General features: G+C 35.2%; 1 protein-coding gene across 2 annotated transcripts in view; it reads left to right on the top strand.

Annotated features, from left to right (window-relative positions):
- HSPA14 (heat shock protein family A (Hsp70) member 14) overlaps window positions 1-25,984 on the top strand; it is a 41,343-nt gene extending 15,359 nt beyond the window's left edge. Inside the window, exons 7-13 of one of the 2 annotated variants that reach the window (XM_016210049.2) lie at window positions 297-458; window positions 1,729-1,884; window positions 4,514-4,616; window positions 21,313-21,525; window positions 22,165-22,338; window positions 24,255-24,325; window positions 25,528-25,984. In XM_016210049.2, coding sequence (XP_016065535.1) covers window positions 297-458; window positions 1,729-1,884; window positions 4,514-4,616; window positions 21,313-21,525; window positions 22,165-22,338; window positions 24,255-24,325; window positions 25,528-25,606 — 958 coding nt within the window. In that variant the 3' untranslated portion in view covers window positions 25,607-25,984. The remainder of the gene's footprint in view (window positions 1-296; window positions 459-1,728; window positions 1,885-4,513; window positions 4,617-21,312; window positions 21,526-22,164; window positions 22,339-24,254; window positions 24,326-25,527) is intronic. The other variant, XM_016210048.2, reaches the window with a different exon arrangement.
- The last annotated feature ends 1,057 nt before the right edge of the window (window positions 25,985-27,041 follow it).

Here is a 27,041-nt window from a genome sequence, read left to right as displayed (position 1 = left end):
ACTCCTAATTTGTGGTATGTTTCATTTTTATAGAACATTTAACTTGGATAATATTAACACAAAATTTCTATATTTAATTCTTTTACAATTCGCTATACCCTCCTCTATCTCCCTCCACCCCCCTTCCCCTGGCAATCACCACACAACCATGGACAAGTTAGTTACTCGTGAGATTCTCAGCTTCCTCATTTGTGATTTAAAGGTATTAAACTAAGTCAATTCTTAGTATGAGAAGTCCAGCCTACCTTTAAAATGTTGTGATTCTCATAACTTACTCATGTTATCCCTTTTTTAAGCAATATTTTGGTGTTCAAACTTGGAGGAACATCCTTATCTATCAGTGTCATGGAAGCTAACAGTGGAATATATCGTGTTATTTCAACAAACACTGATGATAACATTGGAGGTACACAATTTACAGAAACCTTAGCACAGCATCTAGCTTCTGAGTTTCAGAGGTGAGTATTAATGGATTTGATTATATATTTTGATTGAAGTTTCCCTTTGGTTTTTTCCCCCTGATTTATTTGAAATTGCTCTGCTTCAAAGGAGGATGTGTTTCTTCCAATATATTGGACATTTTTGTAGAGTTAATAATGTCTATCCAGGCAGTTGTGGGGAAGCAGAGGCTAAGCTGCCCAGTGCAGTGTGCTTGAATTTTTTACTTAGTTTAAGGGATTACCAGACACTGAACTCCCTGAACTTGGATCTCAAGTTTGATTTCTTAATTCTTCATGTGCTACTCTTATGTCTCGGTGAAGGAGAGTACAGGCACTGAGGTCTCACTACCTGCTAAACAGTTTTTAAATTTAGAACTGATGAAGATTACATTGTTATAGTCACATTCCAGGGAATTAATGGAGTGTTTATTTAATTACTAATCTACTACCACAAGGAATATTTTAGTTTTGTTACTAGATGTAATTATTCCATTCAAAATTCTAGTCTTGTTTGGCATATCAAGAGCCAAATATACAAAGGTTATATTTTGGACATTACTGCTCTAAAAAAATGTAGCTGAAACAGTGTTTTCATCAGTTTGACTAAACTGGGTAAAAAAAGTCTTGAAAAAGTGGTTATTTCTCATTTATGAAATAAAGACTTATACCACTTTTTGTTGTAAAGGTGTTCAGACTCAAGGTAGAGGATTATTAATTTTACTCCCAATTCCAATTATGATACATGTTTAGAAACAAGGCCATTGATCACTGCCTATCAAGGAGTGTTAATAATTCAGCTTGGAGGAAGGGGAACTATAACTCTACATATTTTGTATGTGTCAAATTTCTTTGAAGAAGCACTTTTAGTTTATTTTTTTAATGCTGGACAGATAATTTTATACCACTGAACAATGATTGTGCTGCAGTTGTAAAGGGTGAGATATGAGACTTGACCTACTTACATTAATCTTCAACCTCCATTTGTCTCATCTGCAAAAAAAAAAATGACAGCTACTCTAATTTCTTCAAAGTATATTAAGGGTACAGAATGCAGCAATTCAGAGTATTAAGTATATTGGTTATTGATTTTTCTTGAAGAGATTCTTTCAGTTGCAGAGAATTTTCTTCAGAAATTATGGAGGGTTGGAAACCAGATGCTAAAATCTGGTATTAATATTGCTTTCATGAGATGCTTATTATCCTAATAGGGATTACCCAGGTTTTAGTTATAATAAATTCTAAATGACCTAGCAGTTTTTAAACTTCAGAGACTATATTTTTAATTTAGATCCTTCAAACATGATGTGAGAGGAAATGCCCGAGCCATGGTGAAATTGATGAACAGTGCTGACATTGCAAAACATTCTTTGTCAACCTTGGGAAGTGCCAATTGTTTCCTTGACTCCTTATATGAAGGTCAAGATTTTGACTGCAATGTGTCCAGGTAAAACTGAAGTTCAAAAAACCTTCAGAAAATCTCAAGTGCATTCATGTTTAGGTGTAATTTTCTCATTTTGGGTTTTTTGTTTGTTCATTTGAGATTTATTTGCCATCTATAAACGGAGAGCTTTTCTGTCTTTACTTCTGGAATCCAGTTTTTTTGTCAGAACAAGTAACTGTTCTCAAAGTAATTACGTCAGTTGTGATTGCTTGTTATGTGCAAATAGCAGTGTCTGAAAAAGTCGTTCTACATCTTTTAAAGAAAGGTGGGAGGAAACTTAAGTTTGAGGTTTTCAGATTTCTCTTACTAAATGGCAGCCCCACCTATATGGCCCCTACTTCTTTATTGCTTTAATTTTATGTGGGGCTTGAACATGTTTCAATGGTTAGCACTGTAACTTAATGGTTAACACTGTGTGGTAGCTGTATTCTAAGTATTAACTCATCGAATTCTCACAACCTAAAGAGGTAAGTATTATTGTCCTTATTTTACACAGAATGTTTCATTACTTGCCCAAGGTTACACACCTAGTAAGGGACGGACCTGGGATTTAAACCCAGCCAGTTTGACCCCAAAGTTCATTCTTTTTAATTATTACACTATGCTAAAGATTGATAATTATCTTGGTTTTGTGTGTTCTGTCATCCATCATCAACGTTTTAAATTTTAATAGATTTTATGACTTTCAGTAAACACAGGTATAATGTGCATTAAATTGTTTTTAATACCCATGCCTTTAACATAATCCAAAACATTGGTTACAAGTGATTGCACTTTTACCCACAAAGTCCAAAGGGAGGGTGTTGCCTTATCATTTTACATTGCATATTACTAACAATAGTAATAGCTACCACTAGTTAAACTACTTAAACCTCTCCAAATCCTAATAGGTGACTTGGAAACAGTAAAAACTTCCAGAATTACAGCATTGTATTATTTTTAGTATTCTACTGACTATATTTGGTTAAATTCTCTCTTCGTCTGGCCATTATAGTTTAGCTTCCTCACTCTTCCTAGGCTTTTCTGAAGACTTTGGATCTGCATTGCCAATACGATATCCACTAGCCACCTATTGGCCATTTAAATTTAAATTAATTACAAACAAGTAACAAAAAATTCCATTTCTCAGTAGTATTAGCCACAGTTCCAGTGCTCAATGCAGTTAACCCTCAATTTTGTGGACCTCAATTTAATGGATTTCGGATTTAATGGACAAAATTTCCTGTCCTTATAGTGTATGTGAAAATTAACACCCTGTTGATTTTAAAATGCTTTTAACAAAGATTTGCTTATAATTAACAGGTTATTTTTTTTGTTATTAATTCATTATTTTTAACAAATTTTAGCAAATAGGCCATATGTTGAAAAAAACACTAGTAATTTTGCCAACATAATTAAATATTACATATCTATAAGTATAGTTTACATATTTAAATTCAAGAGTCACCGCTCGGGCAAATGATTAGCACACAGCATCCCATGCTGTAATTGGTTCTGTTGGTGTGTGGCATAACTTTCTGCAGCAGTTTTAATGCATGTGGCTGATGTTCCATGTACATTAAGCCACGCCCCAGCCATGTGCATTTGTTTGCTGGCAGTGACATGAATGCACACATTTACTAGACCTATTCAGTATAATTTTAAAATTACTGTAGTACATATAGAAAACTTTTCTGTGAAATTAAACTTTTCATACATAATTTTAATTACACAAAGGTGTCCACATAAGTAAAAACAAGTAAATTAACTAATTTGTTAAATTTTTAACATATGTATTTGGAAAACCTACTTTATTATATAACGGACTTTCTGCTTTAACAGATACCCCCTCACCCAAATTAGTCCATTATATCAAGATTTTACTGTAGTCTCATATGGCTGGTTCTCAAAGACAATTCTGTTAAACAGTACTGCTCTAGATCTTTTAAGAGAGATGTCAAGCTATTGGCTTATTAATATCAATTAATAAGAATGAAATAGAATTTGTCATTTTTTGGTTAGGAAATATTGCCTTTATCATTAATATTGCAACCATATCTAGAGATAGCACAAAGAAATTTATAAATCAGTTGTTTGCATATAGAAGTTCAGTATAAAATTAGGGAGTACATTTTTCCTAAATAAAGATTGTTCTTAAAATTCCATGCTAGCATTCAAGTTTCTCCAACAGTGCCAAAGAGCTAAATTTAGGTACAATATAGTCTCAGATTATAAAGAAAAATAGTGATAAATAATTTTTAAAACTTCCTAACACATAAAAATAGCAAACACTTCCAAATGATGGTTTGATTTGGATCAAAAGATTTATTGTTGGGACTGCCACACATTAAGTTTTCATTTTCAGATTATTGAAAACCTGTAAGTAGGTCATGGGTAAGAATCTCCAAATGAATTTGATCTTAAATGTCTTCATACATTTGTAGATGAGTAACTTAGATGCCTGCCATCCCCCTAACCCCCACCCATGGTATTGCATTGCTAGGTGCTATATAATCCTGTTCTGATCATAAACCTATTCTTAAGAGAACTGTCACGTTAGGTTTTGGCATTATTCTTTGTAAGAAAAAGATGTCTTGTTTGATTGTATGAGCCTTTTTTTCTTTGTCTTTATCTTCTGTGTATGTGTGTACAGAGCAAGATTTGAACTTCTCTGTTCTCCACTTTTTAATAAGTGTATAGAAGCAATCAGAGCACTCTTAGAACAAAGTGGATTTACAGCAGATGATATCAACAAGGTAATACTTTTATATTTTTCTTACTTATTTTAGAAGTAATTCCAGACTTGGAATTTAAGAAATATCCCCTTGGTACTGAAAGAATATTTTTATGAATTTAAATATTTTCTCAGCTTGTGTTAATGAGTAAGGAAAATTGACTACATTTTGATTAACTACTCTAGTGATAATATATAACAGTTTCCTAGCAAAAAAGAATAATTTCTTTCCAGTGTATTTTTTAATATGTAAGCAATGACTGACAGGTATTTGAATGTTTGCCATGTGTCAAGCACTATTTCTAAGAGTTTTATATGGATTAACTCATTGAATACTCACCAATAACTTTGTGAAGTAGGTGCTGTTATTTGTTCCCATTTTATAAGTGAAGGCACCAAGATACAAAGAGAGAAGTAATTTCCTGGTGAGCATGTGGTTAGTGGTAGAGCCAGGATTTAACTCTGTATTCCTGAGTCTTCCCATAACCAGTACACCATACTGCTCCTCTCTACTGGCATAAGAAAATATTCTGAAACTTTCATTTTCACATTCAGATTTTTAATATTTTCCTTTTTCCCCAAGAATATTTATACACATTTAAAATGTATATAAGTTTTTTTTATTTTCATTATTAAAATAGTAAGTTTTCATATAAGAAAATTCAGAAAATACCAAAAGGCAAACTGTTGTATTTTAGAATATTTCTAATTTAATTTGTATGTACAATTTTGAATTTCATTCTCTTCATTTAATATTATAACCGATTTCTTTCCCCATATTTTTGTAGTCTTTGACTCAATTTTTTTTTTTTTTTGACTCAATTTTAAATAGATTCTTAATATCTTAGAAAAGAAAAGGCATGATGATTTTGTTGTTCTGTTGTGGACACCTAAATTGGGTCTCACTTTCCCTGAGATCAGTGATGCCCACCTTTGGACCTCGGCTTTTACCATATTTAGGATTATTCCTTAGGGTAGACTCTCATATAAAATTTTTGGGTCAAAGAGTTTAAATAGCTTAAGAATATTTTTACCTTCAGTTACTTTCCAAAAATGTTGAATTAACTAACATTCCTATCAACAATACCTAAGAATATACACTGAACCTTGCTGGCTTTCAGTTTTATCATTTAAAGAAAACTTTCCATTGAATAGTTGAAAAAAAGATAGATTTTTACTTAATATTTTATTGATTATTAAAGGATTGTTTTTAATGTTTATTTAATTTTCTATTTCCTTGTGTGTAAATATTTCATATTCTTTGCCTATTTAATTATTTAAATCTATATTTTTAACATTTATTTGTGCAGGTTCTTTATATAATCTGAATATTAAATGTCATTTGCTGCAGTCTAAGATACGAGTATATAAGGGTAGCAAGGTGGTGGTGGGAAATGAATGGGCTTCAAGACACAGTCACCTGAATCAGAAAGCTCACAGTTTTAATAGTTCCAGACTGGGCAAATCACTTATTTCCTGAGTCTTGTCACTTTTTATTAGGAGAGCTGTAACACTTACCGGTAAGTATTATAACTTATTCTACAGGGTTGTTATGAGGACTAAATGAAATGTTATGGGGCATGTTATAGGTGACCAATTAATGTAAGTTATCTTCCTTCATTTAGATATCACAAATGGTACAATTTTCATTTGCTCAAATAGAAGGTGAATGTATTTTTAGGATTAAAAATGTTGTTAAAGATTCATTCTCCAGATAGATATCTCTAAACTATAGGCTTTTGAGAACTTAAAAATATAGTTGTCTCTTTATTGCTTTGACAGTAATAACAAACAATCCCAAATCTCAGTGGTTTTCTACAGTAAATAGTTTTTTCTCACTTATGTTTCCTGTGGGCAGCTGAAGGTGGCTGTAGGTCTACTGATATGGTTCTTCTTATTCTGTGACTCAGGCTAAAGGACCAGCTAACTGGGACATGCAGTTCCCATGGTGAGGGAAGAGGAAGAAAGCTTGCAGAACATGCACAGATTTTAAAGCCTCTGCTTAGCTATGGTGTACTTGAGTGTATTCACATTAAATTGTCCAAAGCTAGACAAGTGGCTGGGCGTGACAGTAGGGCTGGGAAACCTACTCCACTAACAGAGAGGGGTTGCAAAGTTAGGGTAATGGCATTGGGCGGGGATATCTAATCCTCTTACAGAGGAGGAAGGAGTGATTGAGCTTAATTTGCATTAAAACATTTAATCCTCAGATTAGCACAAGGAGGTAGGTACTATAATCTACATTTTCAGATGAGGAAACTAAGAGGTTTCCAAAGAGGTTAAGTATTTTGCTTCAAGTCCTAATACTGGCATGTAAGTGATGGAGCTAAGGTTGAAACAGACAGTGTGCATCCTTAACCCATGCTCTTTCTCTGCTCTTATACCCATTGCCTTTTTTTTTCATTTTAGTATTTGGAAGTCTAGTCTTAGGAGTATTTGGTTTTTCCATAAGGAATCTCTGATCTTTTGCTTGAAAGAACATATCTGGTGTCTGGCCTTCTGAGAGCAGGGAGCTTCAGGGTTCCTCCTCTTTAATATGCAGACTTTCCCTTGTTCCCCTCATTTTCAGCACCATGACCCCTTTGTACCCAAAGCCCATAATTCTATGGTGCAAACCTCCATCCCTGAGTGGAAGAAGGTGCTGGTGGCTACCTGTCTATGTTAGGGGAGGAATCTTGGGGGTTTAGTAACTCTATACCAGGCTTTCCTGTTTTCACTTTCATGCTTCACCCTTGCATTCTGTGTGCTTGCTTCCAAGTACTCAACCGCTCTGGGATTCTATAAGTCAAACCACTTTGCTTTCTCTTTGGTTATCTCAGATTTCCTCTCCCTTAAAACAATTACCTCTCTCCTTTCTAGCTTCCAAAATTTGTTAAAATTTCAAACTCAGGATCTCTCTTCCATTTGTATCTTCTTAAATCTCTTTACTGTCAGTTTAATGTACTTGTGGAAGGGCACATAGATAAATCGATAGTCAATCCCTCTGTTTTAACCAAGCTCCCAAGCTCTACAACTGCTGTTTTAATAATGCATAGTATTTCATTGCATTGCTGTACTATAATTTATAAAACCAATTCTCGATGTTGCTTGTGTAAGTTATTTTGGTTTGTAAACAGCAGTCTTTGTGGCTTTGTGAACATCCTTGATTTCCTGAGAATTAAATTTGGGAGTTAGCCCAGCCAGGCGTGGCTCAGTGGTTGAGCATTGACCTAGGATCCCAGAGATCAAGGATCGATTCCAGATTAGGGCACATGCCCAGGTTGTGGGCTCTATCCCCAGTCGAGGGCATGCAGGAGGCAGCCGATCAATGACGACTCTCTCATCATTGATGTTTCTGTCTCTCTCTCTCCCTCTTCCTTCCTCTCTCTGAAATCAATAAAAAAAATTTTTTTTTTTTAAATTGGGGAGTTAATTCAATTTTAAGACTTTAAAACCTTTTTACTTTCTGAGTAGGTGTTAACTTTCATTATTAGCATTGCAGCTTTTAAAAATTCTCTTTATTCATACTGATTTGTCAGAGAACGTTAGAATTATTTTTCAAGTTCTTAAATAAAAATCTCTAGGAATGAGCAAATCAGTCCTTTATAGGGACAGAAGTATTGGTAGTGTTTATATGGAATATAATGTCAGAAAGACAGCATTTGAATCATCATATCTGATGCACTGATGCTCAGTTATTCCTACAGATGATGTGAAAAAAGTCAATTTCTTTTCATGCATAGAAAAATACCTGTATATCTCAAGCAGTACACCACAATTAAGCTGGCCAGCAGCCATGTAGTACAGCTTATTCACTGTACCATTCCGTTCTTCAAAAAAGAAATATGTTCCCTACTGTTTTTCTTGAAATACACATTCCTCTTGGTCTTTCATTCTTCTGCTAGATTGAGAGATGGGCTTAGAGAGTTTTAAAAGTTTCACTCTGAACTTGCTGTAAAAATAGCAAGAGCACAAGTATGATTATAAATGGCAAATACCCACTAGCTGGTGTGAGTGCCACAATAGGTCATGTTGGACCTGCACCTGCAGATAGGAACTGTCGTAGTCCAACAGGGGCAGCTGTTGCCCACCTGCCAATTACTACCTTCCAGGAATGCACACCAGAGCTTTTGACACCTTTGACTTTTTTTTTTTTTTTGTAAATATATCTTTATTGACTTCAGAGAGAGGAAAGGAGAGGGAGAGAGAGAGATAGAAACATCAGTGATGAGAGAGTCATTGATCAGCTGCAGCCTGCAACCCGGGCATGTGCCTTGACCGGGAATCGAACCCCGATCGCCTGGATCCTAGGTTGACGCTCAACCGCTGAGCCATGCCCGGCCGGGCAGCACCTTTGACTTTTTAAGAGACTCAAAATAGGGACTCTTAATAACATTTTTAAATGTTTAAATATTAATAACTAATACAGAACTTTAAAAAACATCATGTAGAGTTAAAACATATCTTGTCTGATGTAATTTACAAGTTGCTACTTTGCGTCCTCTGGTCCAGATGTTTTGTTTTTCCATGTTTGTTTTTAGTTTGGTTCCTGGGCTACAGGTGCTTATAAAATGAATTGAATACTTTTTCATCTTTTTAAGTATTCCAGATTAGTACATAATGCATGGATATTCTCTGTTCCTCAAGAATTCTAAAGAATTTACCTATAAACAGATTTTGTCTGAAACTAATTTTTCCCCCTTAAATATATCTTTATTGATTTCAGAGAGAGGAAGGGAGAGGGAGAGACAGAGATAGAAACATCAATGCTGAGAGAGTCATTGATCAGCTGCCTCCTGCACGCCCCCCATTGGTGATCAAGCCTAAAACCCAGGCACATGCCCTGACCAGGAATCGAACCTCAATCTCTGGGATCATAGGTTGATGCTCAACTGCTGAGCCATGCTGGCTGAGCTGAAACTAACTTCTGAAGTATTTTTATAATTTTCAGTTCTCTTTGTTGCTTCAGTTTTGAATTTGAGTACGTCATAGACCGATTTCATAATGCTTTCTTCAATTTTTAACATATAACTTTGCGTAATGTTATTATAATTTTTAATTTTATATATCTTTTGATACTAAAATGTGAAAGTATAAAGAAGTTATTTAAATTAAAATGGGCCAACTTTTCTCCTTCCCCCCACCCCTTCTCGTTTTTCTGTCTTTTCCTTCCCTAGGAAGGACAGATAATTGTTTTATTATTTTTTTCCCACTTCTGCCACTACCACCCCAAAAACACTTTCTTAGATTTTTTTTCAAGGTGTGATTTTCTCTTTTCTAATTAGTCATGTCTGCCTTTCTTTTTATTTTTTCCAGCCTTTCCAGGACACTTTTATTATTTTTCTAAATTCTTATAATGAGTGCTAACTCATTTATTTTATTTTATTTTTTTCATAATAAAAAATTAACTACAATTTTACTTAATAATAGCTTTGGTTTTACTCCACAAGCTTTGATAGATTTTATTTTCTTTATTTTCAGAATAATCTGTAATATTTTTTATTTTCCTCTTTGGTTTAGATTTGTGTTTTTAAATACCCAAATAGTTCAGGTGGTTAGATTTTTTAAAAAATAGTGGTTTATTTTATTAAATTACTGTGAAAATTGTAGTTGGCAAGCCCTTAAAATAGTTTTTTTTTTTAATTTAATTTAATTTTTATTCTTTTTACTTTACCTTTATTGTTGAGACCATTACAGATGTCTTCCTTTTAACTCTACTGACCCCCTCACCCCACATCCATCCCACCCCCAGGCCCTACCCACAGCAGTGTCCACATCCATGGGCCATGCCCATAAACATACAAGTTCCCTGATTAATCTCTCCCACCCACACCCCCCTCCCTGCCTTCCCTCTGACATCCCTCAGTTTGTTCCAAGCTTCTATGTTACTGGATCCACTTTGTTCATCAGTTTATTTTGTTTATTATATTCCACATATAAGCGAGATCATTTGGTATTTGTCCTTCTCCGACTGCCTCTTTTCAATTCGCATAATACACTCTAGTTCCCTCCATGCTGTGCCAAAGGCCAAAAGGTCCTTCCTCTTCACAGCCGCATAGTACTCCATGGTGTAAATGTGCTACAGCTTTTTTATCCACTCATCTACTGATGGGAACTTGGGCTGTTTCCAAATCTTAGCTAATGTGAATTGCACTGCTATGAACATAGGGGTGCATCAGTTCTTTGCGATTGGTGTTTGGGGTTCCTTAGGATATATTCCTAGAAGTGGTATCACTGGTCAAATGGCAGGTCAATTTTTAATCTTTTGAGGAAACTCCATACTGCTTTCCATAGTGGGTGCACCAATCTGCATTCCCACCAGCAGTATACTAGGGTTCCCTTTTCTCTATACCCTCGCCAGCACTTGTAGTTCGTTGACTTGTTGATGGTAGGCATTCTGACAGATGTGAAGTGATACCTCATTGTGGTTTTAATTTACATCTCTCTGATGATTATCGACATTAAGCATTTTTTCATGTCTCTTAGTCATTTGTATGTCCTCTTTGGAGAAGTGTCTATTTAGGTCGACTGCCCATTTTTTAATTGGATTGTTTGTCTTCTTTTTATTAAGTTGTATAAGTTCCTTATATATTTTGGATATTAACCCCTTATCCGATGTACCACTGGCAAATATGTTCTCCCATACATTGGGCTCCCTTTTCGTTTTGTTAATGGTTTCCTTTGCTGTGCTGAAGATTTTGTTTTGATGAAGTCCCATCTGTTTATTTTCTCCTTAGTTTCTCTTCCCCTAGGAGATGTATCAGCAAATGAGAGATGTCTAAGATTTTACTGCCTATGTTTTCCTCTAGGATTTTTATGGTTTCATGCCTTACATTTAAGTCTTTTATCCATTTTGAATTTAGTTTTGTGTATGGTGTAAGTTGGTGTTCCACTTTGATTTTTTTGCACGTATCTGTCCAATTTTTCCAACACCATTTGTTGAAGAGACTGTCTTTAGTCCATTGTATGTTCTTGCCTCCTTTGTCAAATATTAATTGAGCATAACGGCTTTGGTCGATTTCTGGGTTCTCTGTTCTGTTCCACTGATCAACATGTCTGTTCTTGTGCCAGTACCAGGCTGTTTTGATTACAGTGACTTTGTAGTATAACTTGATATCTGGTATTGTGAACCCTCCAACTTTGTTCTTTCTCAAGATTGACGTGGCTATTCAGGGTGTTCTTTGGTTCCAGATAAATTTTTGAAGTGTTTTTTCTAGATCTGTGAAAAATGCTGTTGGTATTATAATAGGGATTGCATTGAATTTATAGATTGCTTTGGGTAATATGGACATTTTAATGATGTTAACTCTTCTAATCCATGAACATGGTATATTTTCCCATTTGTTTATATCTTCCTCTATTTCTTTTTTCAGTGTCCTTTAGTTTTCTGAGTAAAGGTCTTTTACATCTTTGGTTAAGTTTATTACTAGTTATCTTATTTTTTTAGTTGCAATGGTAAATTGGATTGTTTTTTTAGTTTTTCTTTCTGAGAGTTCTTTATTGGAGTATAAAAATGCCATTGATTTCTGGGTGTTAATTTTATATCCTGCTACCTTGCTGAATTCATTTATTAAATCTAGTAGTTTTCAGGTGGAGTCTTTAGGATTTTCTATGTACAATATCATGTCATCTGCAAATAATGTCAGTTTTGTTTCCTCCTTTCCAATTTGGATGCCTTTTATGTTTTCTTCTTGTCTAATCGCTGTGGCTAGGACTTCCAGTATTAAGTTGAATAAGAGTGGTGAAAGTGGACGCCCCTGTCTTGTTCCTGTTCTTAGGGGAAATGGTTTTAGTTTTTGCCCATTGAGTATGATGTTGGCTGTAGGTTTGTCATATGTGGCCTTACTATGTTGAGGTATGATCCCTCTATTCCCACTGCGGAGAATTTTTATCAAAAATGGGTGTTGAATTTTATGGAATGCTTTTTCTGCGTCTATTGATATGATCATGTGATTTTTATCTTTCAGTTTGTTTATGTGATTTATCACGTTTATTGATTTGTGAATATTGTACCAGCCTTGCATCCCTGGAATAAATCCCACTTGGTCATGTTGCATGATCTTTTTAATATATTGCTGGACCCGATTTGCTAAAATTTGTTGAGGATTTTTGCATCTGTGTTAATTAGGGATATCAGCCTATAATGCCCTTTCTTTGTAATGTCTTTATCTGGTTTTGGAATTAGGCTAATGCTGGCCTTGTAAAAAGAGCTTGGAAGCGTTCCTTCCACTTGGATTTTTTGAAATAGTTTGAGGAGGGTCGGTGTTAATTGTTCTTTGAATGTTTGGTAAAACTCCCCTGTGAAGCTATCCAGGCCAGGGCTTTTGTGTGGTAGGAGCCCGTGGATTACTGCTTCAACTTCATCAGCAGTTATTGGCCTATTTAAACTCTCTGACTCTTCCTGATTGAGTTTTGAAAGGTTGTATTTTTCTAGGAATTCATCCATTTTATCCAGGCTGTCCAGCTTGGTGGCATATAGTTGTTCATAGTATTTTCTTACAATCCTTTGTATTTCTGTTGGGTCAGTTGTTATTTCACCTCTTTCGTCTCCGATTTTGTTTATTTGGGTCCTCTGTCTTTGTTTCTTGATGAGTCTGGCTAAAGGTTCATCAATCTTGATTATCTTTTCAAAGAACCAGCTCTTGGTTTCATTGATCTTTTGTATTGTTTTTTTAGTCTCTATGTCATTTATTTCTGCTCTAATCTTTATTATTTCTTTCCTTCTTCTTTCTCTGGGCTTTTCTTGTTGTTCCCTTTCTAAGTTTTTGAGTTGAAAGGTTAAAGAGTCTATTAGAAGTTTTTCCTCTTTTTTGAGGTAGGCTTGTAGAGCTCTAGACTTCCCTCTCAGGACTGCTTTCATTGGGTCCCATAGATTTGGAGTTGTCTTTTCATTTTCATTTGTTTCCAGGAAGGTTTTTATTTTTTTCTTAATCTCTTTGGTAACCCATTCATTGTTTAATAAAAACATGCTTTTCATTCTCCATGTGTTTAAATGTCTTAGTGTTTTTATTGTAGTTGATTTCTAGTTTTATGCCATCATGATCCGAGAAGATGCTTGATATCATTTCAGTCTTCTTGATCTTATAGAGACTTCTTTTGTGTCCTAACATGTAGTCTATCTTTGAGAATTTCCCGTGTGCACTTGAGAAGAATGTATATTCTGCAGCTTTGGGGTAGAATGTTCTCTAAATGTCAATTAAATCCATTGATCTTGTCTGTCATTTAGGGTCGCTGTTTCCTTGTTGATTTTTTGTCTGGAAGACCTATCCAGTAAAGTCAGTGGGGTGTTAAAGTCCCCGAATATGACTGTATTTGTGTCAGTCTCTCCCTTAAAGTCCTCTAGAAGTTTTTTAATAAATTTAGGTGCTTCTATATTGGGCGCATATATGTTTATCAGGGTTATATCTTCTTGCTGGATTGATCCCTTTAGTATTATGTAATGATCTTTCTTGTCTCTTGTTATGGTCTTCATTTTGAAGTCTATTTTGTCTGATATGAGTATCACTACCCCAGCTTTTTTTTCATTTCCATTTGAATGGAAAATATTTTTCCATCCCTTCACTCTCATCCTGTATGAGTCTTTTGTTCTGAGGTGGGTCTCTTCTAGACAGCATATAGTTGGGTAATGTTTTCTTGTCCATTCATCCACCCTATAATCTCTTTATTGGGGCATTTAACCCATTTACATTTAAGTTTATTATAGAAAGATACTTATCTACTGACATTTTGTTTCTTTATAGCTGTTTCTCATTCTCTTTATTTCTATGTCTAGTTATAGCAGTTCCTTTAACATTTCCTATAATGCTGGTTTTGTAGTGATAAATTCTTTTAACCTTTTTTTGTCTTGGAAGCTCTTTATTTCACCATCCAGCTTGATTGATAATCTTGCTGGATAGAGTAGTCTTGGTCTGAGATCCTTTTTTTTTGCATTACCTTGAATACTTCATGCCATTCCCTTCTGGCCTGTAGAGTTTCCAAGGAGAAGTCAGATGACAGCCTTATGGGAGCTCCTTTGTAGGTAGCAGTTTGCTCTTCTCTAGCTTCCTTTAATATTCTCTCTTTGTTTTGGATTTTTGACATTTTAATTATGACATGTCTGGTCGTGGGCCTCTTTGGATTCTTCTTGCTTGGAACTCTCTGTGCCTCCTGAACTTGTGTGACTTTTTCCTTGACCAGGTTAGGGAAGTTTTCTGCCATTATTTCGTCAAATAGGTTCTCTAACCCCTGCTTACTTTCAAACTCTTCTGGCACTCCTATATTACGAATATTGTTATGTTTTATGCTGTCCCACAGCTCCCTTAGACTGTCCTCCTGTTTTTTGTTTTCTGTTTTGGGGTCTGTGATTGAGTGATTTTTTTCTACCCTGTCTTCTAATTCACTGATCCGATCCTCAGCTTCTTCTAATCTGTTGTTTATTCCTTCTAATGTAGTCTTTATTTCTGCTATGTCATTCTTCATTTCTGACTGGTCATTTTTTATAGTTTCCAAATCTTTTTTCATGCTGTTGAACATCCTTACAATCAGTATTCTAAACTCTATATCTCAGAGGTTGCTTATCTCTGTTTCATTTGACTCTTTCTCTGGAGATTTCTTTTGTTCTTTCATTTAGGGCTTGTTTTTTGGTCTCCTCATTTTGGCTAAATGTTAGGTAGATCTGCTAGGATTCTCAATCTTTTTGGTGGGTCTCTGGTACAGGCCAACGTCATACGCAGTGTGTGACTGACCCTTAGTACCCTGTTTGGTGCTATCAACAACCCCAGGCTTGAGGTCTCCACTGCTGGGGCTGGATGCGTTTGAACAGGACCGAGATGCACACCGAACTCTGCTTTTCTAAGACCTAGGTCCCAAAACAGATCAGGCAAAAACTCAAAGCACCCTGAGGTCTGCCTCAGTCTGCAGATTTGTTAATCTGATCCTCTTAATGAGCCTCAGGCTATAGAAGCTCCACAGGGTGGGGCGGCTAGTTGTTATCAGTCTCTTAACAAGCCTCAGGCTGTAGAAACTCCTCTGGGCAGGATGAGAGGCTCTCCAGCAGGGTGGGGCAGTTGTTTCCCCCCTCAGGCAAAAGCCAAAAGTTTGCCTCCCAAGAAAGATGTCCCCCACTGTCTGGGGGAATGACTCTCCCCAGTCTCTCCCCACACAGCTCCAGTCCACTACACTCCCAATCTGCCGGAGCCCAAGGTGAGTGGCTGCACATGAAGTGTGCAATGGCTCTTTAAGAGGGTTCCTGCAGTTCCAGCTGCCTCTCCCTGGCAGACAGAAACCCAGCTGTTTTTCACAGCCAGATGTTATGTGGGCACCTTTCTCAGTTCTGGTGCTCTTGGCTGGGAAGCCCAGCCTGGGGTTTAGGCCCCAGAGTCCTCAGTGGGAACCCCCCACAGCTGAGATATCTCTCTGGACCTTCAGCTGCTCCCACACCCTCTCCCGTCCGCACTTTCTACCAGTCTCTGTGCTGTCTCCACTTTTCTTCTTTGGTTATGAGGGTGCTCTCCAGCTTGTCTTCAGTTGCTTTTCAGGATGGTGTTCAGGATGTTTTTTCTGTTTTAGTTGTAAATCTAGATTAGTCCCGGGAGGGTGTCAGTGTAGCTTCCTCTTGGTCTGCCACAATCTTGGATCTCCTCTTTTTATGTTTGAAATATGTATTTTCTGTTAAAATTTAAGTTTTCATAAAAAATCTCATACTACAGACTAGAGATGCTTAAAGAATTTATTTAAAACTTGCTGGTTATTGTCAGCATTAATAGTAACACATTCTTCATACTTTTTTTGAAAATGCCAAAAGCTAAGCGTTATTTTATAATACTTATAATGAAGGGTTATAAGTATTTATAGTGTTATTTTTTGGTTATTTTTTTTTTTTTTTTTTGGCGTACTACCACTTATTGCTTATTAATAAAGCTTTTTAATGTCAAATATAAGAAATTTGAAAAGACATTCTACATTTTTATACTCATGGTATTTATGTCAGATCGCAAGATTTTAGAGAAGACTTCTTTTTACTAAACTCCAAAACAGACCTTTTGGGGAACTTTGCCGAGGCAAACATGGCTTTTCTTTTTTTCTTTGACTCCCTCACCTGATGTTCCTCATACCCTGACCTGAGATTAATATATCCCTTGTCATTTTACACCTTGTTAAAGAGGCCTAGTTTGCATCAGTTGATCCTCTTCCCTGCCATACTGAGCTTTGAGAACATTCATAAAAGCATTACCAAAAGACTGAAATAAGAAGTGATTATTAATGATTTTCCTCCTTGAGCTACCTACTTATTCAATATTCAGAATACCTGTCGAGTTATGATTGTCAAATATATGGATTAATGAGGAAATTAAAGTATTTTTAAAGGAGCAGTTTTATTTTATTCAGCTTTATTGAGGTATAATTGACAAATAAATTTATAAGATATTCAAAATGTACATGAGATTTGATATACATATACGTTGTGAAAGGAGCCCCCATCAAGTTAATTAACACATCTATCCCCTCACATAATTTACCTGGGAGGGGGGAGATGAAAATACTTAAATTCTATTCTCTTAGTAAATCTCAATTGTACAATACAGTGTTGTCAACTGTAGTCACCATGTTACACATTAGATCCTCAGACCTTATTCATCTTATAACTGTAAGTTTGTACACTTGTACCAGCCTCTCCCTGTACCTCCACTCCTCAGCCCCATTCACTGTTCTTCTATCTGTGCCTATGAGTCTGACTTTTTTATTAGATTCCACGTATAAGAGATAAGGGTTGTCTTTCTCTGTCTGACTTATTTCACATAATACTGAATTGTATATGTATATATACCAAATTTTCTTAATCCATTCATCCAAGAGACACTTAGGATGTTTCCATACTGAATAATGCTGCAGTGAACATGAGAGTACAAACATCTTTTTGAGATAGTAATTTTGTTTCCTTTGGCTTTACCCAGAAGTGGGATTGCTGGATCATATGGTAATTCTATTTTTAAAGTCTTGAGGAATTTCCATACTGTTTTCCATAGTGACTATACCACTTTACATTCCCAGTAGTGTACAAGGGTTCCCTTTGCTCTATATCCTTGCCAACATTCATTATCTCATTTTTTTAATAATAGACATCTTAACAGGTATGAGGTTTTGATTTGCATTTGCCTTATGATTAGTGATGTGGAGCACTTTTTCATGTACCTGCAGGCCACTTATATGTCTTCCTGAAAATGTTTATTCAGGTCCATTGCCCATTTTTTAATTTGTTTTTGGGTTGTGTTTTTTACTATTGAGTTTATAGGTTTCTTGTGCATTTTGGATAATAACGCTTTTTTTGGATATGTGGTTTGCAAATATTTTCTCCCATTACCAGGTGGCTTTTTCATTTTGTTATGATTTCCTTTTCTCTGCAGAAGCTTTTTAGTTTGATGTACTCCCACTTGTTGATTTTTGCTTTGGGTGTGAAATCCAAACAATCATTGCCAAGACCAATGTCAAAGAATTACCCCTATGTTTTCTTCTAGGAGTTTTATGGTGTCTTAATTCAAATCTTTAATCCATCTTTCACTGGTTTTTGTGTATTGTGTAAGATAGTGGTACAATTTTATTCTTTTGCATGTGGTTGTCCAATTTTTTTAACACAATTTCTTAAAGAGACTTTTTTTCTCATTGTGTATTCCTGGCTCCTTTGTTGACAACTGACAATGTATACATGGATTTCTTTCTTGGTGCTCTATTTCTGTTGCATTGATTTATGTGTTTGTGTTTATGCCAATACCATACTGTTTTGTTTTGTTTTTAATATATCTTTATTGATTTCAGAGAGAGGAAAGGAGAGGGGGAGAGAGAGATAGAAACATCAATGATGAGTCATTGATCGGCTGCCTCCTGCATGCCCCCCACTGGAGATGGAGCCCTCAACCCGGGTATGTGCCCTGACCGGGAATCGAATTCCAGTTGCCTGGATCCTAGGTCGATGCTCAACCGCTGAGCCATGCCCGGCTGGGCCCATACTGTTTTGATTACTATGGTTTGTAGTAATATAGTTTGAAATCAGGAAGTGTGATGCCTCCAGCTTTGTTCTTTCTCAGGATTGCTTGGGTTATTTGGGATCTTTTGTGTTCCATATGAATTTTAAGGTTGTTTTTCTATTTCTGTGAATAATGGCCATTGGAATTTTGATAGAGATTGCATTGAACCTGTAGATCACTTTGGGTAGTATGGACATTTTAACAGTATAAATTCTTCTAATCTGTAAACATGGGATGTCTTTCCATTTATCTGTGTCTTAATTTTCTTTTATCAATGTCTTACAGTTTTTAGTGTACAGATCTTTCACCTCCTTGGTTAAATTTATTCCTAAGTGTTTTATTCTTTTAGATGCTATAGTAAATGAGATTGTCTTCTTAATTTCTCTTTCCATTAATTCATTATTAGTGAATAGAAATAATTTAAAGTAATTTTTTATAGGTATAAACTTACTATTGCCATTTTGTTCATTATTTTCTGCCTGGTTTTTTTAGTTCCTTTGTTTCTTTCATGCCCTCTTCTTTTGTGATTTCATGGTTTTTCTGTGTGTTTTGTGTGTGATAATGATGTGTGTTTTGATTCCTTTATCTTTTATGTACCTGCTATAAGTTTTTGGTTTGTGGTTACCACAAGCTTAAATAAAACACCTTAAAATTATAATAGCCTATTTTTAGCTGATAACTTCAAACATACCAAATCTCTATATTTTTCACTCCCCCTGCCACATTTTATGTTTTTGATGTCACAATTTATATCTTTTTTATATTGTATTTCCATTAACAAATTATTGTAGTTATTTGTAATGCCCTTGTCTTTTAACCTTTATACTAGAGTTGTAAATTATTTACTCACCACCATTACAATATTAAAGTACTCTGAATTTAACTATATGTTTACCTTTATCAGTTAGTTTTGTACTTATATTACTAATTAGCCTTTTTGTTTCAACTTGAAAAACTCCCTTTAACACTTTTTGTAAGGTGAGTCTAGTGGTGAGGAACTCCTCCAGCTTTTATTTTAATGTAGAACACATTCTCTCCAATTCTAAAGGACAACTGCTGGGTTAAGTATTCTTGACTGACAGTTTTTTTCTTGCATCACTTTGAATATTCTCTCATCTGGCTAGGAAGATTTCTGTTGACATACCTACTTACAGTCTTATGGGAGTTCCCTTATATGTAAGAAGTTGCTTTTCTCTTGGTGCTTTTAAGATTTTCTCTTCTTCTTTAACTTTTGATAGTGTCACAAAATGTGCCTTGGCGTGGGTCTGTTTAGATTCATCTTATTTTGGTACTTTTGGGAATTGCTGGATCTAGATGTCTGTTTCATTCCCCAGTTTATGGAAGTTTTCAGTCATTATTTCTTTGAAACAGCTTTGTGCCCTTTTCTGTCTTTCTCTCCTTTTTTAATTATCCTCACCCGAGGATGTTTTCACTGATTTTAGAGGGAGAGTGGGGGTGGGGGGGGAGAGAGAGAAATATTGATCAGTTGCCTCCCATATGGGCCCTGACCAGGCATTGAACTCACAACCTAGGTATGTGCCTTGACTGAGAATTGAACCAACCCACGACCTTTCAGTGTATGGGACGACACTCCAAATGAGCCACCTGGCCAGAGCTCTCCTCCTTTTGAGATCCCTGTAATGTATATATTTGTTATTTATTATTGTCCCATAAGTCCCTTAAAGCTATCTTAATTCTTTTTTATTCTTTTTTGCTCCTCTGAATGGATGAATTCCCCTACCCTGTCTTTGAGTTTACTGATCCTTTCTTTTGCTTGATCTGTGTACTGTTGAACCTCTCTGTTGAATTTTTCAGTTCAAGTATTAAAACCTTTAGCTCTATGATTTCTGTTTGATATTCCTTTATATTTTCTATCTGCTGAAATTCTCGTTTTGTGCATGCATTACTCTTTTGACTTTAGTGAACATCTTTATTACTGTTATTTTGAACTCTGTCAGGTAAATCACTTATCTTTGTTTCATTAAGATCAGTTTCTGGAGATATATCCTGTTATTTTGTTTGGAACATATTCTCCTGTGTCTTCATTTTTCTTGATTCTCTGTGTTGGTTTCTATGCATTACGGAGAACTGCCACCTCTTCCAGTCTTGACAGACTGGTTCTTGTGTAGAAGATGAACCTTGTCAGTCAGTCCGACCTGAACTGCTTCTTGCCTCTCAAACCTTTGTGTATGTCCAAGCTGCTATCTTTGTTCTCAGTGGCTCTTGGTAGTTGACCGTGTGCCAAGACCATACCAAAGATGAGTATTGCAGTTAGCACCTAGATACTGGCTGATTAGAAGCCAGGCCCTCAGGCAGCAGCTGTGAAAGTATGTAGTCAAATCCCTTCCTGGGAGAACCTCGGAAATGAATCTTTTTGCCTGCTCCCTCTGTAGCTGAACCCAAGTGGATAGCCATGGGGTATGAGATGCTCCTTACCTGATTTAAAAAGTGTTTGCTATAGTCCTATGGGACTTGTGAATGCAAGCCTATTGGCTATCAGAACCAGGTGATTTAGGGGACAAGCTCATAAAGGAACAATTTTATATAGAGTTTTTGAGAGACAGTGATTTATATATATGTTTATATGGTAAGTATAACATAAAATAATGCTAAAATATAGTTTCTTATATTTACCATTACATGTGATAAAGATGGGTCAGCCTGTAACACTCAATTTTAAGAAAGAAAACAAAATATTGTTCTATAAGTAAAAAACTGAAAATGATTTTTATTTTTTAGGTTGTCCTTTGCGGAGGGTCTTCTCGAATCCCAAGGCTACAGCAACTGATTAGAGATCTTTTTCCAACTGTTGAGCTTCTAAATTCTATCCCTCCTGATGAAGTTATCCCAATTGGTGCAGCTATAGAGGCAGGAATTCTTATTGGGAAAGAAAATCTTTTAGTGGAAGACTCTCTCAAGATAGAGTGTTCAGCCAAAGATATTTTAGTTAAGGTATGTTTAGCTTTTCTTTTCCGTAAAAGTGGTATAAATTTGATGCCATAAGTTTTCATGCATACCATTTTTTACAGTAAAACTTTGTATACTGGTAAAATTTTTTAATTAATATTAATTTTACTTTTAATGAGTTTTATATATTCTTTTTTTTTATTATTGATTTTAGAGAGAGAGGAAAGGAGAGAGAAAGAGAGAAAAAAAAACACATTGATGTGAAAGAGATACATTGATCAGTTGCCTCCCATATGAGCCCAATCAGGGATCAAACCTGCAACCTAAGTATGTGCCCTGACTGGGAATTGAACCCAAGACCTTCTGGTATACAGAATGACACTCCAACCAACTGAGCCACACTGGCCAGGGCTATATATTCTTTGAGTTAGTATTTATCTAACAAATTAATTTCTTAATTAACTAGTTTTATTATAAATTTCTAATACAGGTAGAGAGAGAGATGTTTCAATTTATTTTAAAAGTGGGTTGGGATTAGGATCATTTCTGTTTTCTTCTCTTGTCTATCTGTAGTTTGCAACAATTATCAGCAAGAAATATATATTACATTTTTAATAGGAATTATTTTTTATAATTGTAACAATAAATATCAACAGATATGCGTATTATTCTCCTACCTACTAGGGAGTTGATGAATCAGGAGCCAACAGTTTCACAGTACTGTTTCCATCAGGGACCCCTTTGCCAGCTCGAAGACAGCACACATTACAAGCCCCTGGAAGTATATCTTCAGTATGCCTTGAACTCTATGAGTCTGAGGGGAAACACTCTGCAAAAGAGGAAAACAAGTTTGCACAGGTAAATACATAAAATTGAATTAGTCACATGAACTGTTTAGCTTTTTTTCTGGATTAGATTCAGTTTAATATCAATTAATAGAAAATGTGTATAAGACATCTAACACATTTTCATGAATGGATTACTTCTGTGTATTCATTTCTGTAAGAAAGAAGAATTAGGCAATTTTAATTTGGAAGAGTGACAGAAAAATAAAAACAAAATACAGTTTGTATTTATACTCTTTCTTGCGTTCTTGACCCTCCTTGGTGATGAGGTATATGGCAGGGAAAATGACATTTTTTGTTTACTAAATGCCAGGTACTGTACAAGGCACTTTATCTCACAGCATTTTGACAGTATATTTGTAGACATTATTATGTGCATTTTATAGATGATTAAGAAACTGGCTTATGGTAGTAGATCCCTTGTTATTTTCTTGGTTGAGTTAATTTTTCCTCAGGTTGGTTTTATACCCGAGCCCATGCTGTTGCCATTGAACCATGTTGCCTCTGATACAGGATAAGTTTGCTTTTCAAAATACCACATGCATATTTCATACTATATCAACCTCGCATCCTTTTAAAAAGAGTGCGAGGAGCCATGTTACTTGCTTAGAGCATGCCCAAGAAATATAGTTATGTTAAAACACACACAAAGATGGCAGAACCATATTTACAGTAGGATATCATTTGTATTTCAATAAAAAGATTGAAAACATGGGTCCATGTGAGGGAAGAGGTGTTTGGGTAGATGTATGTATTTAGATATCCGTGCATGGATACAGAAAATATCTATAGGTGTTTGAACTGTATTCAGGAACCTTAACAGTTTGAAGATACCAAAAGGGTTTTTTACTTTTTAACACTTTATACTGAATTTTTATATAAACAGCACAGGACATAATAATGAATTACTTTTATGTAAAAATGAAACAAATGTAGGTAACAAAAGAGAACATATCTTTAGCTTTATGTCTATTTTCTGATTTTAACAAAAGAATGAAAACACACACATATATAACATGTCTGGGCTCCAGCTAAGGCTTAACATCTTAAAATATACTGGAGTAGGTAGGGCCACTTCAACTAGTAAAATTTTCAAAAGCTTTTCCAGATGTTTCTGCTGTGTACCAGATTTCTAATCTCAGGTGGCAGCCTTGGTATTCCCTTAGCTTCTCTGTCGTACATTTAGTATCTTTTCTCTTTATATACTACTATGGGACTCTGCAACTACTGTCAGTATATCTTATACATCATATATATGTATCCTATATACAGATGCCAGAAGGAGAAGAGTTAGTCACATATACTGAATTTGGAAAGAGAATCTTTTAGAGAACCCAACTGTTCTGACCTCCTCCTTTTACAAATGAGTAAAGCAAGATACTTAATGCCTTGCCTAAGGTCATAAAACTTGATAATGACGAAATCGGAAAAATTACTTCCAAACTTGGCTTATTGGTTTTCCTTTCTTTAGGAAACCGAGGAATTTTACAGTAAATTCATTAATATCTCTAACTTAGAAATGTAATCTTAGTTGTAAAGAAGAATTTGCCACAGGTTTCCTTTAAATAGGTTTTCCAAGTGTATTTAAAACATTTGAATTTTTTAAAGTATATATAGTATAAAAGTATATATATAGTATAAAAGTATATATAGTATAATATATAAAAGTATATATATTGCCAAAATGTAATTTACATGTTATTGTAGTTATCTTCTATGCCCTCCTGTAGGTGGCATTTCATTTCATAGTTAAGAAAGCTTAATCCTCTTCTCTGAATTTTGATTACTGGTAGGAGAATTGAAAACTACCCTATTGTAAAGGTTTTGTTTCAGTAATAAGTAGGATTTGTTCCATTGGAATAATTGATGCATCCATTTATTAATATGTCAAAGTACTGACTCATCTTTGTGTTATTTTTACATAAACAGGTTATACTCCAGGATTTAAATAAAAAAGAAAATGGATTACATGACATCTTAGCTGTTCTTACTATGAAAAGGTACAAAATTTACTTCTGATGTTAAGAAAATTCACTTTGAGACTTGACCTTTTTTGTTAGTTTATTGATTCTTCACCCATTGTCATTCCAGGAAAATCATTTAGTAAAAACTTATAAATATTTCATTAATGATTTATATTTTTTGTCCTGCAGAATTACTGTACTTTACAAAGAAAAATATATCTCAGATCATTTGCATTCTAACTTTTTTATGAACTCTTTAATTATTTTGAGTGAAACCAAAAAACTGGCTCATGCAAGTGAGATGTAATTTTTATTAATTTTAGATATAATTTTCTAAGATTTACATAATTTATATTATTAAAGGATAAGTTTATTTCAGTATTGTTACAAAAAATTTCTAGGAAATAAGTTACTAATTAAATCCAGCTATTACCATTTCCCTAACAACAGTTCATCCATAACATTATGTCTTGCAAGTAAGTCATTTTGAAATTAACATTCAAGACAATTCATTTCATAAACCATACTTAGCAAGAATATTGAATTTGTTAGAGTGCATTTGCCTTGGACTGGACTTGAAAATGGCATGATGCGTCTTGAGCTTGAATAGTCTTGAACTTGAGATCTTTATCGTTGTAGGTTTTCAAGGAATATAACTTTCATCTCTGTGGTCTAGGAGGAGAGTGTGTGTGTGTGTATGTGTGTGTGTGAGATGAGAGTACATTGGGACAGTGAAACAAGAAAGGGCTTAGCATAGAAGAAGGAACAGGAGAGCCCAAGCTGGACTGCTTTGGCTCTCTAAAAATGCTATAGGAAAGAAATGAGCCACGATGGGCTGCTTTAGCTCACTGGGAAAGTCAGAGAAAATGGGGCCTTGGAGACAGGCTCAGGGGGAAAACCCAGAACAGCTGCCACTGCCCATTGCTCTCCTGGTTGCATGTCTTGTGGGGTCCCTTGGAGTTTAGGAGATGTGTGCCTATTGGGGAAGAAAAAAGGGAGGGAAAGGCACAGGCATGCTCCTGGGAGGGAGCGTGAACTACGAGGAAATTTTTAAGAACTACCTAATTATAGCATATGATACTAAATAAATTTAAAGACACTGAAATTGTGTTTCTTCCTTATCTTAATACTCTTCTTTCAAAAATTAAAATGATCTCTTTTATGCAAAGTACTCAATTTCTTAAGAACTTTGTTTTTATAAAGTGAACTTATGAAGTATTATTTTTTTGTTCATTTAGGGATGGATCTTTACATGTGACGTGCACAGATCAAGAGACTGGAAAATGTGAAGCTATCACTATAGAGGTGGCATCTTAGTGTTTCAGAAAAACCATGAATTTTTTAGAACTAAACTATCAACATTATTTGGTTTTCTTTATAAGTGATGTTTATATTAAAATACTTTGGGATGAACTGTGTAATCTATGTTTCTATTAAACTACAATATATTGATAAATGTTGCAACCTTTTTTTGTTTTCCATTTAAGATGAATCAATGGTGGAAAATATACGGAACTTTTTTATGAAGCTATTTAGAATTGAATTGAGTGAACTGAGAATTTTACTGGGAATTTAACATTGTTCTTAAAATTGTTTTGTTTCCGTAACTTCTAATGTTAAGAAGTCTAATTTTTTTTAATCCTTACCCAAGGATATGTTTTTATTGATTTTTAGAGAAAGAAGAAGGGGGAAAGAGAGAGAAACATCAATGTAAGAGTGACACATCAATCAGTTGCCTCCCATACACATCCTGATCAGGACCGAACCCGCAACCTACATATGTGCCCTGACCGGGAATCGAACCCACAGCCTTTTGGTGTACAAGATGACGCTCGAACCAACTGAGCCAGGGCAAAAAGTCTTCTATTCTTAGATTATTAACTAAGAGAACAATTGAAAAGTCTTTGGTATTAAATGAAAAAAAAAAGTTCAGAACCATGTACAAAGATACCATTCTTGCTTAAAAGAAAAGAGTAAACTCATAAACTCACCAATTATGTATAGAAATTCATGTGCCCCACAGAAAAAGGTCTAGAAGGCAAAACAGCAAACTCTTTAAACAGTGGCTTATTTATTTATTTATTTAATTTTTGTTTATTTTTGTTTAAAATATTACAGATGTCCCTTTTTCTCCCCAATTACCCATTCCACTCCGTGCCATTCCCCTCCCCAGTCCCTCTTCCCACCATTGTCTGCGTCCTTGGGTTGTGCATATATGCATATAAATTCTTTAGTTACTCTCTCCCCTTCACCCACCCGCCCTCCTCCATCCCTCTGACATTCGTCAGTCTGATCTATGCTTCCATGTCATTGAATCTATTCTGTTTGTCAGTTTATTAAGATCTTTAGATTCCACATATAAGCAAGATCATATGATGTTTGTCTTTCTCTGCCTGGCTTATTTCACTTAGCATAATATTCTCCAGGTCCATCCATACTGCCCCAAAGGGTACGAGATCCTTCTTTATAGATGCATAGTATTCCATGGTGTAAAACGTCCCACAGCTTTTTTATCCACTCATCTACTGATGGGCACTTGGACTGTAAAAAGTGGCTTCTTTTGTGGAGGGAACTGTAAGGGAGGTACTTTTACTTTTTCTTTTTATAATTTTGTTTAGTTTGATTTTTCCCTCCTACAAATGAACGTGGTTTTCTTTTAAAATAAAAAGATTTATTTTTCAGTTTGAAGAGTGGTCTAGCCACAGTCTATTTATCAGAAAACATTCACTAGAGCATTGAGATCCTCAGTGGT

This window comes from Miniopterus natalensis, chromosome 1 (assembly GCF_054644295.1).
Source record: "Miniopterus natalensis isolate mMinNat1 chromosome 1, mMinNat1.hap1, whole genome shotgun sequence".
In the NCBI taxonomy this organism is placed as follows: Eukaryota; Metazoa; Chordata; class Mammalia; order Chiroptera; family Miniopteridae; genus Miniopterus; species Miniopterus natalensis.
The sequence above is the reverse complement of the archived record's forward strand: the minus strand, read 5'-3'. Positions and strand labels throughout refer to the sequence as shown.